The sequence below is a fragment of the Episyrphus balteatus genome, chromosome 4 (assembly GCF_945859705.1).
Source record: "Episyrphus balteatus chromosome 4, idEpiBalt1.1, whole genome shotgun sequence".
NCBI lineage: Eukaryota > Metazoa > Arthropoda > Insecta > Diptera > Syrphidae > Episyrphus > Episyrphus balteatus.
Genome location: NC_079137.1, coordinates 70,382,019 through 70,397,979, shown reverse-complemented (window position 1 = coordinate 70,397,979; position 15,961 = coordinate 70,382,019). Strand labels below are relative to the sequence as shown.

Below are 15,961 nucleotides of genomic sequence, written 5' to 3'. Positions count from 1 at the left end.
CTCCATAATATTTGATGAAAATTCAGTGGAAATGGGCGGATGTCACGCCCCCTGAATTGAAAATCTCAAATTTTCGATTTGTTCCTTTGTATACACCACGAGTCCTATCACCGTGTAAAATTTCAAGTTTCTACGATATCGGGAAGTTCTCCATAATTTTGATGATCTGTCAGTGAGTGAGTGAGTGAGTGAGTGAGTGAGTGAGTGAGTGAGTCAGTCAGTCAGTTACGGTTTTAGCGATTTTTGAAGCCCTATATCTCAGAAACTACTCATCGTAGAAGGCTGAAATTTTGTGAGGTGTTTGTTTTTGACTAGCTCAACAAATGTAGCGAGTTTGAAATTTCTAGCATCTTTGGTGTGGAAGTTAGAGGGGGGTCGAAAATGGCCTGAGTTGTTTCCTGTAAATAAGGGTGTAGTGCCAAAGTTGCTAGAGAACTTGGCTGGGCACTACCGTGCCCCTTGATAAGTCGTCCGGAAGAAATTCAGATTAAAAAAAAACCGTTTTGTCTAAGGCACGGTTGCCACTTCAAAAAAAAAATTTTTTGACCAAGAATGTAAATAAAAATGACCAAACACAACTAAAAATAACCAAAATAATTTGTTTCTGCTAACTTTTAACTAGACAAAAGACAAAATAATACAAAAAATATGCCTTAAGGGACAAAACTTGCGCAAGGTTTAAAATCTGTCACTAGTTTGGTCAAAAAGTGTTTCGTTTCAAATTGTCATTTGTTGAAAAAAAATTTTACCCTTGCCATTTTTTTTTTGTTGGTTCACTTCAGCTCTTAGCCCTGAAAATATCAGACATTGCTTAGAATCTTGTAGAGTTGTTTATGAAAATGGTCCTCATTTTTCGGGTTCAAGTTTTGCAACGGAACATTGTCTAAATAGCATTACCTGTAGAAAAATACCCGAATTTTATCCCTTTTCAGGAAAAATTGAAATTGGGAAAATTATCTATAAATTTGAAACTGAAAGTTACGAAATGGAGATCATTGATGTTACTAAAAATGTTTAGAGATAAAATTGATTGTTTTAAATTAGAAGTTTCTCAGCTTTTTTCGTACTATAAAAACATCTTCAATGTACTCAAAAAAATTCTCTGTTCTTCTGGACAAGAAGTAATATTTTTGATATACTGTTTAGTTTATTTTTATACCCAACATGGAATCATTTAATTTTTTGTGGACGGAAAAATTAAATGTCACTTTTCCCTTATTCTGAATTGTGGTCGAAAAGTTGTTCACATTCGGAAAAATCCCCGCATTTCGTACTTTTTTTCCGGTTATATGCTAGGTAAACAGCTCGCTTCTCACTAAAATTTTGGTAAGAACGTAAGAAACTAGTCGAACAAAAAATATTTCGAGTAGAACTTTTTACTGGAAACTAATAGGTAATAGCGCAGGCTGATACTTTGTTCATTTCTTCAGAAAAAATTACCAAATGGAATAAAAAGTGACCAAATGACCAAGTGAATATACAATGACCTATTTTGGTCATAAATAACCATTGTGGCAACCGTGGTCCAAAGTAGGTACATTGATGATTTCTGAAAAAAAAAAAAAAAATATTCATTAAAAGGTAGTCCTTATCCAAAAACTAACCTTCAAAACCATTTGAATTGTTGGAGTTGTTCGAGAAAATAAAGCTTTTCCAAAATTGGTATAGGTAATATTACAAGTATCGTTTTTTTTGTCCCAAAAAATTTATTTCCAAAACCCTCTATGTGGAGTCCGAAAAATGTTGAAAAATAAATTTGAAGTGAATCGATTCATCCGTTTAGATTGTAAATCCTTATACAAGCAGACAGATAGACGGAATTGCGGGACCCACATAAATTGATATAGTATATCGCAAGTAAAAATGAAACAAATTCGTTTATAAAGTTTTAAGGTATTGCGACATAATACGAATACAAAGTTGGTTTGTTTGAACCAAACCATACTTTTCAAAACGATTTTCGTGCGCGGTTTTTGGAATACTTGAAATAATAACAGTTCAAAAACGTTAAATTTTACTCAAACTACTTATGGAATCTCAATTAGCAATATTTTAAAATCGTTTAAAAATATATATTTTTTCATTTCAAAATTAATTTTTCTCTCAAAGATATTGCAAATAACAACTTATGATATTTCAAAATCTTAAACACAACTAATAGATTTTTAATGAAATACCAATTTTTGGTTTTAGTTGAAAAAAAAAACAACTTATTGTAAAAAAATTTATAGTTTGGATAAAACATCAGACAGAATTTCATTGAAAACTAGTTTTTGAGACAAAAATAATTATAGCGGAAAACTGTAAGCACTTTTGAACTCAGCATATTTAAGTCAATTAAAATCAATCCTTGCTCCAGATTTTTTTTGCCACAATTTTGAAGAGTTTTGTTTACCTACTTTTTCGATTAATGTCGTTTTTCAGGAATTTGGATTGTTTATATATTTTTTTTGTTTTGGTTTTCTGGACTTTGGGTTTTCGGGATTCTGGGTTTTCGATTTTTGGAAAAATTTCAGGATTGGTTTTATCTCCTGGGTTTTTGTATAAAATTGAGAGGAAGGTAATAATATTTCGAAAGCATAAAAAGAAAATTTTTGTTCGAGAGAATTGACAGTTGTTACCAAAATTTAGAATTTTCAAAAAAAAAAAAAAAAATAGATACAAAAAATGGTTTTCTTAAAAAACTTTTTTTTAGTAAAAACAAGAACCCTCTTCTAGTCGACGTTTTATCTTTTTAATGCTTTCGGTTCTTTAATGTTTTTTTTTTTTTTACAAAAAAGTGAAACATTTTCGATCTTTTCTAATATTCTCTAAAAAACATCATTTCCTTTGTAACATGAAAATTTCTATATAAGTAACTGCTACTAAACTTAAAATGCGTTAAGATATGGATATTAATGAGTTAATTCACTTACACAATAAATACATAGTTTATATATCAGGATAACTATTTTAAATAGTTAAAAAATGATTATTTGTGACTATTATTATTTTATTATAGTCAATTGAAGTAGGTACTCGTATTCTCCAAAAATTAACTATTAATTTTGTTTTCAAACACTTTAATTAAATTATTTTACCAATTTAAAAGAAATAAAAACAATTTTGTTTTTGTATGATAATGTACTTATTTTTTTTTATAAAATACAATTTGATAAAATAAATTGATAACAAATTTATTAATGGTTGCTTTACCCTACATTTATTTTAACTATTCATTTAAATTGGTTTATATCTTTGGTAAAATTCTACCAAAAATAAACTCTATTTAGCACTTGGTGGCGCTGAATGTTGTTTGCACCTGTCATAAAATGATCTTCAACTTCAAAACAAATCACAGCTGATTGTATGAATCAGGTAACTTCTAGAGTTGTAGTGAGCAATCACTTTTAGCACTGACCACTGACATTCCATTGTAGATTTCTTACAAGTTGATAGAAGACATGCTGTGTGACGAATGAAGAAGATCATTTAATGTAGCTACCTATTGCCAAGCTACCTACTTGCAGAAAATTAATTCATTGAAACTTGCTTGTTGTTTTAAGCAAATTATTTTGCTTCTTTCAACTGTGGCAGTTGTTGTTGAGTACCGGTACCGGAAAATTTTTATTATTGAAGACATTGACCTTACAATTGTGTTATTCTGATGTGAGCTCTTTTAATGGCTTCACCGCTACCACGGTTATGCATTTTGCTGTCGGACATCATGTTTTATAGTAATAGATTCACAAGCCTGTATTTCTTGATTTAAACGTAATAAAGAAAGAAGATTTGTTAAAGTAAATTCAGGTTACCAAATGAAGGGGGATTGTGTACTGTGTAGACAGTAATTTGTACCTATGTTTTTATTCTTTCTTTTTTATTATATATTGATGATTACTCTCCTCTTGACTAAGAGGTCTTTATTAATTTTCTAGGTGATGATCAGATGTTTGATTTGCTTTCTTTTTTTTCTGATAACACTGGTTTACAAGGCTTTTTGTTAATACTAAAGAAAATATAATATAAAAATGGTCTAAGATTCCCAAAACATAAAATTAATTGCTTATTTCCTGTTATTTTCTACAAAAAATCAGTTTTTTGCACAAAGTCCGCGAACTAAAATGAGTATATTTTCTAAACGAATGGACATCCCACTCTGAAAATCGGCACATACTTTCTAAATTGTATTTTTAGATTATTTAAAAAAATATCAAAAAGGTCAAAGTTTCTTAAATTTGAATTTGAAGTGCCAACTTCCGGTTTTTTATCAAAAAAATAAATCGATTTCCGATTTAGAATTCATATTTGAAAAGTACGTCTAATTTTGCATACCTATAATCCGTCATTAAAAGAATTTTGTTACCCCTTTGTTTAATTTATTTAAATTTTTCAAAATAAACTCATCACAAAATGTTCCATAGGTAACTCGACTCTCTGGCCTTAAAGTTCAAAATTCTTTTAGTTGTATTTTTTGAATCAATTGAGGAATATATATAATAAATATGAACAAATTTGACGACCCACGACATTTTTTATTGCTGGTTTCACGTGAAATGCTTTATCTTTATGTTCATATTTTCATCTGCCCAAAATATGCACTCAAAGTATTTAATGCTTCTAAAATTTTTGGTGAAATGTATTTCGTAAACATTTAGTTAGAATTGGGAAAAAATATTTCTGAAAAAAGTTCATATATTTTCTGGTATAAAGTCCGGTCAATTTAGACATCCGAGGTTACATTAATTCCCAGCAAGCTGAAAATTGGTAGGATTGTTGAAAACACCATCATAAATTAAATCTAAAAAGTCCTCATCGATCCGAGGTCTGGAAAAAAATTTACGGGGGGTCAAAGGTCACAAAAACTGGTTTTTCACGATTTTCAGCAAAACGGTAAGTCTTATCAAATAAATTGCACGACTGGGGTCGCACGTACTTGCTCTTATGCTTAAAGTAACTATAATGTTAAAGCTTTTTATTCAAGAAATTTAAAATTCGATATTTTGAAGAAATTTCATAAGTAGTATAAAAAAAATAAATCTGTTTTTATAATTAATAAAACTCCGTTTTAAAATATCTTAAAAAAAAAAACAAATATGCCATTTTATTTCTCGTATAAAAAGGTGTTTTTAGAAAAAAAATTTTGAAAATTGTAGGAGCCGTTTTTTAAAAAAATAATTTTTTATATATAAATTTTTTTTAACATTTTTCAAAAAAAAAGTTGGTATGCCATTTTGAAGAAATAATTAATTTACACATAAAAACTAAATTTCAAAATTTTTAATTGATCCGTTTTCAAAAAATTGATTTTTCAAAAAAAAATTTTGAAATATTTTTTAAAAAACCAAAATTGCGTTTTTTGAAAATTTTCTAAAATTTTAATATTATCTTTACTTACACACTTTTGTATAAAAATTTTCATTTAAATCGGGTTAATTTTGTACGAGATATTCAGAAACGAAAAAAACCGTTCTATGACAGGTACCGTTAATAGCGGTACAAAAAATATTTTTTTTATTTAAAAAGTTGGTCCTTATGTGTAGTATTACACACAAAAATTTTAATTAAAATCGTTAGAGCCGTTTTTGAAAAAAATTAACTTTTCTAATTCCGTTATATGGCAGGTACCGTTAGTTTTGGTCATAAAAAAAAAATTTCAATTTCCCCTCTAGGGAATCACCAAAAACTGCTAACTGCCAAGTTTGAAGAAAATCACTTCACTCGTTTAAGCTGCAGCTCCAGATAGAGACAGACGGACAGACAGACAGACAGACAGACAGACAGACAGACAGACAGAATTGCCGGACCCACTTTTTTGGCATTCTCCATCATCGTAATGTCATGTAAAATTGTTATCTCGAGTTCGATTTTTTTTACGAATCCTAAACTTGCCCTATAGTACCTATATCGCAAGTAAAAATGTTCAATGCAAGAATTGTAGACCAGGTCATTATATATAAAAAGTGTCATGACACTTTTTTTCCTGAAACCCACCGTTTCTTAGGTATAACGATTCAAAAAGTTGAAGTTGAGTTGTAATCCTCATAATCAGGCCCATTCTGAAAAAAACTCCCAACTGAAAAGATCTTGAAATTTCTTTATGTTTTTTTGCTTAAATTTCGTTCTTCAATGGTTAAGAATATGGGAAAGCAAAAAAAAATGGAAATTTTTACCATTTGCCCGATTGGGGCCCTTCTCCCGAAACAAATTTCCCTGGGAATTTTTGTTTAGAATAGGTCTGAACATATACAGGGTGCCCGATAGAGAATGGACAACCCTAAGACGGCTGATAGCCACTCTTATGACTGTTCTAAAAACAGATAGAAAAAAGTCCTATCACAACCAGTTCATAAAATATTGGCCAACTTTCTTAAAAATATTTTCGTCTAAGGGGAATATTTTTAAGAAAGTTGGCCACTTAGGTTTCCATAGATTTATTTTATACCACAGGTGTTTAAAATTTTTCATAAAATACTTTTTTTACATTTTGCATCAAAAAACAGATTTCAAATTTTTTTTTACGAAAATGTGCAATAGCTTTGCAGTTTTTAAAGCGTTTATGTACTCATCCAATTATTGTAGAAAATTATAAAAAAATGAAATAAATAAAATTCATTCATTCGTGGTTGTAGTGAATGAAAACATAAAATGATAAAATTTAAAATACACTGAACGAAAAAAAGCCAATATTTTATGAACTGGTTGTGATAGGACTTTTTTCTATCTGTTTTTAGAACAGTCGTAAGAGTGGCTATCAGCCGTCTTAGGGTTGTCCATTCTCTATCGGACACCCTGTATATGTTCAGACCTATTCTAAACAAAAATTCCCTGGGAAATTTGTTTCGGGAGAAGGGCCCCAATCGGGCAAATGGTAAAAATTTCCATTTTTTTTTTGCTTTCCCATATTCTTAACCATTGAAGAACGAAATTTAAGCAAAAAAACATAAAGAAATTTCAAGATCTTTTCAGTTGGGAGTTTTTTTCAGAATGGGCCTGATTATGAGGATTACAACTCAACTTCAACTTTTTGAATCGTTATACCTAAGAAACTGTGGGTTTCATAAAAAAAAGTGTCATGACACTTTTTATATATAATGACCTGGTCTACAATTCTTGCATTGAAAATTTTTTGATAAGACTTACCGTTTTGCTGAAAATCGTGAAAAACCAGTTTTTGTGACCTTTGACCCCCCGTAAATTTTTTTCCAGACCTCGGATCGATGAGGACTTTTTAGATTTAATTTATGATAATGTTTTCAACAATCCTACCAATTTTCAGCTTGCTGGGAATTAATGTAACCTCAACCCCTTATTTTAGTCTAATTTGACCGGACTATTTATTTTACAATTTTGTCGAAATTCAAGCTGAGAGATATTTACGCGCAAGTCCTCAAAATGTTTCATTAAAATGTATTAAAAGATATTATCAATTTACTGGATTTTTATTAGTCATCAGAATTGGACGAACAGAAGCTTTCTAGCAAATGTAAAGTTCAAGGGACTGCCAATATCCACCCATTCGAGCTAATTTTAAGAAATCAGAAAATATGTAAATTTTTTTTTGCAATATTTTTTGTCCTACTTAAAAAAAAAATCATTCAAAGAATTAAAGAATCATAACTACCTTTTTTTTACAAAGAGTGGACGTGAACAGTTTTCTCCCGAACTATCAATAGATTTTCACAACAAACAGTAGAAAAGATCTTGACTTAAGAAATAAATGAATGCCACTGATTATACTCTCTTGCTTGTACTGTAGTATAAAAATGTACCTAAGAAAATAAAACACTTTTATACTCCACCAAAAACTCTTGTTTTTTTGTGAGTATAGGATATATCTTTTCAAATCTACAAAATATTCTATATGAACCAAAAACGGGTGCTAATATACAATTTTTAGATTGGCAAGTGAATTTTCTAAAAATTATCTACCAGTTAATTTTAACGAAATTAAAAGCTAAGTGTTTGAAATAACATCCCAACAGTTTTTCAATTCGAATGATCTATAGTTTTTCAAAAACGACTCCCTAAATTGGTTGCATCAGGAGTTTTTTTTTTGGCTTTTCTTCTTATAATCACGAAAGTCCTTAACTCGATGTTCATACTATGTATCTATGTAACCATTACTTTGAGGTTTTCCCTGTTGCGTCTAAAATTCAAATTTCATGATTTACTGGTGTGCAGTTTTTGAGTTATGAAATCTGTTTGAAAAAGTAGCTTCGTGACTAGTTTTGATGGTATCTGTTATGTGTCGAGTTCAAAAAGCTTCGAAGAAATAATATGAACAGTTACTAAGTCTTGCAGTAGGCAATCAACATAGGTACCATTATGACCTAAGACATTCGTGTATGTGAATACCTAGGAGACAAATTTTTTTCAGTAGGTATTGTTAACTTAAATTTTAAAGATTTTTTCAGGACCTTTCGCTTAACTACCTTTTCCGCTAAATTACCTGCTATTTTGAATACTAATAATGTTTATTATTTAACTAAACAAAATAGGTATTGACAAATAGTAGAGTAACTAAAGCTCATAAATTGGCAATATTAGGGAACCCGGCCGAACAGCTTGGATTTTGATGATCTTTTTTTTAAAACGTCGATAATTAAAAATACTTTAAAGTCTATAGATTAAAAATTGCCGGTGTTGCCGTTTTGATTTTTTAAATTTAATTAAAGATTTTTGTTAACAAAAAAATATTTTAAATTTCAAAAATTAATTGATGCCAAAAGATTGTCTAGGAAATTCAAGGAAAGAAAATATATGGGAGTGAGGGACAAACTTTTGTCGTCTAAGCGATAGATGCAATTTTCTCATAAATTGACTTCAAACACACAAAAAAAAAATTTGAACACAACTGCAACACCTACAATATTTAAATATACATTTTTAAAAAGCTAGAAGCTTTTTCTTATTTATAAAATTAAATAAAGAAAATTGAATGAAGGGCTTTTGAAAGAATGGTAATTGAAATCAGATTTTTGAAAAAAAAAAAAAAAATATTGAAAAAATTTTAACATGTCGTTTTTAAAACTTTTTCGTAATATAAAATGCATTTATTTTTCAAATTTTTTAGGCCACATTTATTATGATTTGAAATTATAAAAGGAAATGTCAATATGTATTACAGTTTATAAAAAAATTAAAAAGTATTTCATTTTCGAAGAACTTTTTTTAATAGAAGTTTTGAAAAAAAATTAACTTATTTTTTTTAAAGTTCAACATTTAAATATAGAGTTATTTTTTATTTATTTAATAGCACTTATTGTTGAAAGTTAAATAGCAAAATTTTGAAGTTCTTATTTGCCAAAATCTTTGAGAAAATCAATTATTTCAATGCAAAAATTTAAGTAATTTTTTTTTCAAAGTGTTATATATATGTTATATATATTATCGGCAAAGACCTAAAACAAGTCGGGAGCAAGAACTTTATAAGGTGATTTTGATTGACTTTAGTGTGCTGAATTCAAAACTGTTTACAGATTTTTTCTATCACGTCTGGTTTTTGAGCTATACTCATCACTATTTTCGCTATAAAGCTTCAAAAACTAATTTTTAATTGATTTTTTTTTTATGTTTAGTCAAAAATATATATTTTCCGTAATATGTTGCTCTTTATAAGTCCAAATCAGAAGACGCAAGATGGAATTTGATTCAAAAAACCATTAATTACTTTGAAAAAAATAATCAAGATTTTGAGATATCTATCATAAATTTCTTTTTTCAATATCTTTGAGAAAAAAAATTATTTTGAAAAAATATAAATACTTTTAGGACGTGTTAATATGGCGTTTTGAGATTGCATAAGTATTTTTACAAAAAAAAAATTTACGGTGATGTAATTCGATGTCAAATGTACCCAAAAAACGCGTTTTTGACCTATTAATATTCAATTATTTCAAAAACGTGACGTGCCAGTGAAATTTTGACTTCAGATTCGGACTCAGCACACAAAATTCCTCTCGAAAAGTAGGGTTTGGTTCTTGCTCTATATCCGTTTCCGACCAGTGCAATTTGCTTTAGTTACTCCACTAAAAAACTATTTCAATTAAGTTGATCATTCATCAATTTTGTCCGAAAACTTAAAATGTCCATTGAGTTATGACCATTAACAATTATGCCAATACTTACATTAGGCATTTATTTCTTCACATAAGCAAATTCTTTCCATTCAACCAAAAAAGATAGTAAAATTGATACTAATCATTCAAGATTGAAACATGAGATTTAATTATCAAAAAAAAATCCCCTAAAATATAAAATTCATACTTTTACCAACTTTTTACTCTTATCCATAAAAATCACCATTACCAATTACATCTGTCAAAAATGGACAGAAAAAAAGACAACAACAAGCTTTTTTTTCATTCAGCAACGATAACCATAGTCTCTTCTCTACTATGTCAAATGGAATTTCACTTGCTTCTCTCTATTTGAATGTTTTCCTAATTTTAGAGTCACTTATCAGGATTCTAATTGACACACTTTTTCCTTTTCCCACATAAAAAAAATAAGAAGAAGAAGCAAAAAAAAAAAAAAAACACCACTCGTGGTTTTTTTTTCTTTATCTTTATTCTTCTTAGAGAACAAATTCCCCGACGATTTTATGACTTCCATGTCTAGCAAGTATCTCAACCTTTTCCCTCTATACCTACCTACCCGTGTGTTTATTTTTTTTTTTACTATATCCACCGCATCTATTGTTTTCAATGTGGAATTGTCGAAAAAATTGTTGCGTATTTTATACCTCCCCCCCATTTTTTATAGTGGAATGAGTATTTTTCTTTTCTTTCAATATTTTTGCTGTGTTTTCTGTTTTTTCTTTCATTTTCACCTGTTTTTTCAATTTTCTCCAATATTTTTTTTTTTTTTTTTTTGAAAAACTTCACCATAGAGATAGAGAGTGGGCGTATAGAGAACAACGAACAAGAAGAAGAAGAAAATTCAAAAGACAAAACCGACATATTGATGATGATGGTGATGATGATGATGGAAAAGCAACAAAATAAAAAAAAAAAAATAAACACACACACATTCACAGGGGTTGTTATAAAATATATTTCCACCCCTTCTCTATTTTTTTTTTTGTCGTTTTTCCCATATTGCTTGCTTACTGCTCCACAGACTTGCGTAAGGGAAACAAAATTTTCCCAATTATATTTCTCAATTGTATTAGTGTGTATTTATACACACAAATACACTGATAAAGACTATTGGGGAGCACCAATTCGTATGACCAAATCCACCACAATTTTCAGGGGGTGGTTGGTTGGTGTGTCAGAACTCAGTAGCGCCGCAGCACACATTCAACAACACCCATTTAAATTGGAGAAAATTCTCACATACACCAATTTATATGTTGAAAAGTTTTTCCTCCCCTCACAACGACACGACGAGGAAAATAACGACGACACGTTGCCGATGTGGACGATACGACGACTATGTTGATGATGCGATGGTGTACTCGTGTGTATTTATATCTGTATTGTGTGCTTCGGCAATTTCCACGTTTTCCTCTTGAAACTTGCTAAAGCAAAGGAAAAGCCAAACGAAATAAAAAAAAAAACAAAATATCAACAACAACAATACACTTATACACTCTCATACAATATTATACGACTAAATAAAAAAAAAAAATAATATTAAAACACACCACGCGCAGTATGGAGCTCGAACACTATACAACAGCTTTTCCTACTGGGTATCCTAGTATCTTATTGAATATTCGGATATGATTCGTTGTTCGTCCGTCCTTTTAGTATGATATTGAGTTTTGTGTAGTTAAGTCAGAAAATAAATATTTCGACATTTCGATATTTAAAAAAAAAAAAATAATAATACAAAATAAATAACTTTAAATATTTAAAAAAAATATATATTTAAATAAATATATATTTTAATCTCGTTCGTATCTTTATCTCAAACAACAAATCCGTCAACCATAAATTTGCATCCTTTTTAAACCAAAAAAAAAAAAAAAAATTATCATCGTTATTTTGGCTTTTATCGTTGATTTTTTTTTGTCGATTCGATATCAAATTTTGGTTTTTTCTGTTATAATAAAAAAAAAATAAAAATATCTCTCAATCTTATTACGAACCCTTCAAAGTATCTCGTGTATTTGACTTAAGTAATTTTTTTGATCTCGCGGACATATAAAATAAAATATTTGTTATTTCGCAAAAAATAAAAATTCAATTAAAATTAAGAAAAAAATACTTAAAAATTCGTGATAAATAAAAAAATAAAAATAAAAAAAAAACCTCTCAAAACATCTCTCACAGAAAAAAAGTGGTATTTTTTTTTTGTGTGTTTTTGTGTATAAAAGTGCATCAAGTGGTTCTACAAGTGATGCATCACAGATATACCAAAACCAACCAACAACAACAAAATAAATTTCAAAAATTATAAAAATAACAAAAAAATAAATTAAAAATTGTAATTCCCATGGAAAGTGTATAACAAAAAAAAAAATCAAGTAGTGATCAATTGTGATAGAAAAAGAATAAATAGGAATAAAAAAATAAAAGATACAAAAGTATCTTTTTTGGTGTTTTGAAAGTGATAATTGTGAAAAATAAAAAAAAAAAATTAAAATACCATACGGTAGATATATTTCATATATATCTGAAAGATATTTCAATAAAAAAGAAAAAAATAATAATTTTTCTACATCATCGTCGTCATCTCGTCGTTGTTGTTGTTTAATTTAAATTTTTTTTAAATAATCGAATTATTTGAATTCGATTATCTTGAATTTCTTATTATAAACAAAAAGTTTAAGAAAAATCATTCCATATGGTTCATATTATTGAATTTGTCGGCCAACCGAAGGTTGAGTTTACTCAACAAGTTACTGTGAGTACATACAAAAAAAAAAAATACTTATAAATTTTTTTTTTATATATCTATGAATTTGCTTTCTATAGAAGAAGAAATTATATAGGGTATATAAAATATATAGAGAGAGTATAAAGTAGGTACACGAACCAAATCTGATAGATACGCAGTATCTTCGTACTTTAAGCAATTAATCATTTTTGGCAAAGTCATCTTGTTTGATTTTTTTTTTTTTTTTTGATAATAGTATGTGTGAGTATGAGAATTTGTCGTATTATTTTTTATCTTTTTTTTTTGTTTGGTAAGGGGATTTTTTTTTACTTTTATTTCATCTTCCTTTTTTTTGGGTTGTTGTGAATTTTTACGAGGAGGGTACAAATTTTGTGTCAGGTTGTTTGGAAAGCTTATCGTGTTTGTAAAATAAAATACAAAAAAAAAAAACATGAAAGAATTTGATTGTATTAGATACGATAGCAGCAAACACTCACAGATCGATAGGAAGTATTAGGGATTTTTTTTTTGCTTTTTCTTTATTTATCTTTTTTTTTTTGTTGTTATTTGGTGGGGTTTTTTTTTAGGCGCAACTCTCTTCGTTTTAGTCGGTTAAGAGGATTATGTGTGTGTTTATAAGGGCGAAAATGTTTGGAGCGTATGTTATCATCAGCTTAGCACAGAAAATAAGCTTAGGTATATATTTGTATGTATGAATGCATAGGTACATACATATATATGCAAAGAGATAAGATTTCCAATGAAATATTTAAAAACCTAAAACTGATTTTTTTTTTTATATTATGCAGAAAAAAAGTTTTTTTTTGTTAAGGATATTCGCATATTATATGAAGTTAGAAATTATTTAGAACAAGCTGTTTAGATACAAAAAAAAAGTAGGTCAGATATCACCAGTTGCAATATGTTAGACAAATTCATACCTATTATAAAATCAAGAGAATATTGAATGGAGCTAAAAACTTTATAACATTAAAAAAAAAAACAAATGTTTAAATACTTCAAATGCTAAACTCGGAATTTATATATGCTAAAAAAATTAAATAAAAAAAAAACGACATCAACCAAACTCCTACAATTTAATATGGCCTAATTCAGGATTTTTGTGTACTGAAAATTAGCCTTAAACGGGAACAAATAAAAATTTTTTTATATAAAAAACTTTTTTTTGATTAAAAATATATTGACTTATTTTTTTTTTTCATCGTTGTGTTGTCATAGATATAAAATATTGAAATTTAGAAACAAATTGAATATCAACTTTAAAAATGTTTAAACAAAAATTTAATAATCATAAAATAGATTTTCAATACAAAAAAAAAAAAAAATAAAAAGTTATAAGTTTAAAGATTTTGCTATCTCATAAAAATCTTTAAGTCTGTAGGTATTTTGAATTGAAGATAAGTCTATTTAGTTTTCATAAATTTTAATTCAAATAAAATTGTAAAAGCTAAAAAAACATAAAACCATGCTTTTCTAAGACTTAATTAAAAGTAAAAATCATTTAAATTTTTGAAAGTTGATTTGTTGTTTTAATTGATAAATTAAACCTTAAAACTAAATATTTATCATTTATTAGTATGAACACATTAAATTGACGTAAAACAAAATTTAAATAATTATCAAATTTTAATTTTTGAGTTAAACAAAAAATATTTTTTTTGTTAAGGGTTTTCTATAGATTATTTTGAAATAAATTAAATTTTTGAAAGCATTAAAATTTCAAAGCAAATCTAAAAAAAGTGGATATAATTTTTGATCCCAGAGAATCTTTATTCCAAAAGAAGCCCTAAAAATAACAAATAAATGCAATTATAGTCCACCCTAGTATATACATTGTACATGAGTATGTAGTATCTTTGTGACCTAGTTTGTGAAACTTTTGACCTATATTTTAAGAAGTCGTTTTATTAATTTAAGTATCTACAATTCCGATGATTTTTATTAATTTTTTCTCAGTGAAAAATAACACTAAATTTAAACAAATTGTTCCAATTATAAGAAATAATTAAATTATTGAGACTAGTTTTTGCTACGTTAAATATGATAAAAATTAAAAAAAAGTTATCCTAATCGCGAAGATAGAAATAGTTTAAGTTCTTTGCTGTAATTAATCATTTTATTTTTTACGAACTAGAAAATTCCTAAAAAAATTCATTTAACTGAAAATTTGACTATCAGAAAAGTCTTAGGTAGTTTTTTTTAAATATGTGTACGTATCTGCTACCTTCAAATTCATAGCTGGCATTAAATTATTTTGCATTGAAAAAAAGGTTTGCATACACGAAATAAAAACAAAGATTCTTTCAGTAGTTGGTTAAAGTATTTTCAAAATCAAACTATATTGAAAAATGAAAGTCAGCTCTCTTTTTGTCTATTTTTCAATGAAATTGTGAAATTTCAAAAACGTAACTTCAAGTCCTGGTAAATATTTTTGTTCATTTGAGATTTAACAATAATGCGAAATTTGCTTCAATTATTTTGACTTTCATATATTTATTGTAATTGTGTTCAATTTGTTTTTAAACTTAAATCATTTGAAAAAATAGAATTAGAAATTTTAAAACTGACCAAGACCATATTGTGTAACTAATGATCTTACACAAATGTTTATTTTCTTAGCATTTGAGGAGATGCATTATTTTTATTCTTCGAAAATAATAATAAATCAATATAATCGAAAAAATTCATTTACTTTTCATCTTGAAATTATTAAAATATTTTGATGGTCAAAAATGATATCGAAATCTTATTGTTTACAAAAAACTTTATTTTTCACCCATATATAAAATCAGGCAAATGTGAAACGAAAACTATTTAATGTGAGATAAAGGATAAAGCATTATGTGTAATATATTTTACAGTCAATATGAACAGTTTGTATTGAAGACGAAAAAGTACAAACCTATGCTAATAGTTTTCATCGCAAATAGTTTTGGAACTTACCTAATGTTCCCATAAAAAAATTTATGAATTACTTTCATCGGCAGTGAAAAAAAATGTTGTTTCTATTTGAATAAAGTAATCATTTGGTTGCTAATTCATTGAAAAAAATAATAACAAATTACAAAAAAAAATTCTTTTACCTATGTGCTCCAATTAGTCAATGCTCCAATTATAAACAATAGAATCG

The 15,961-nt window shown here is 27.7% G+C and overlaps 1 protein-coding gene across 9 annotated transcripts in view; it reads left to right on the top strand.

The window, feature by feature from the left end:
* The window catches only part of LOC129918266 (CUGBP Elav-like family member 4), a 993,834-nt gene that overhangs the window by 715,122 nt on the left and 262,751 nt on the right, over positions 1-15,961 (top strand). Inside the window, exon 1 of one of the 9 annotated variants that reach the window (XM_055998711.1) lies at positions 12,612-12,837. The exons of the other annotated variants lie outside the window; for them this stretch is intronic. Within the exon in view, the coding sequence (XP_055854686.1) occupies positions 12,778-12,837 (60 nt within the window). The 5' untranslated portion in view covers positions 12,612-12,777. Of the gene's footprint in view, positions 1-12,611; positions 12,838-15,961 lie in introns of those variants that run through there. 9 annotated transcript variants of the gene reach the window in all.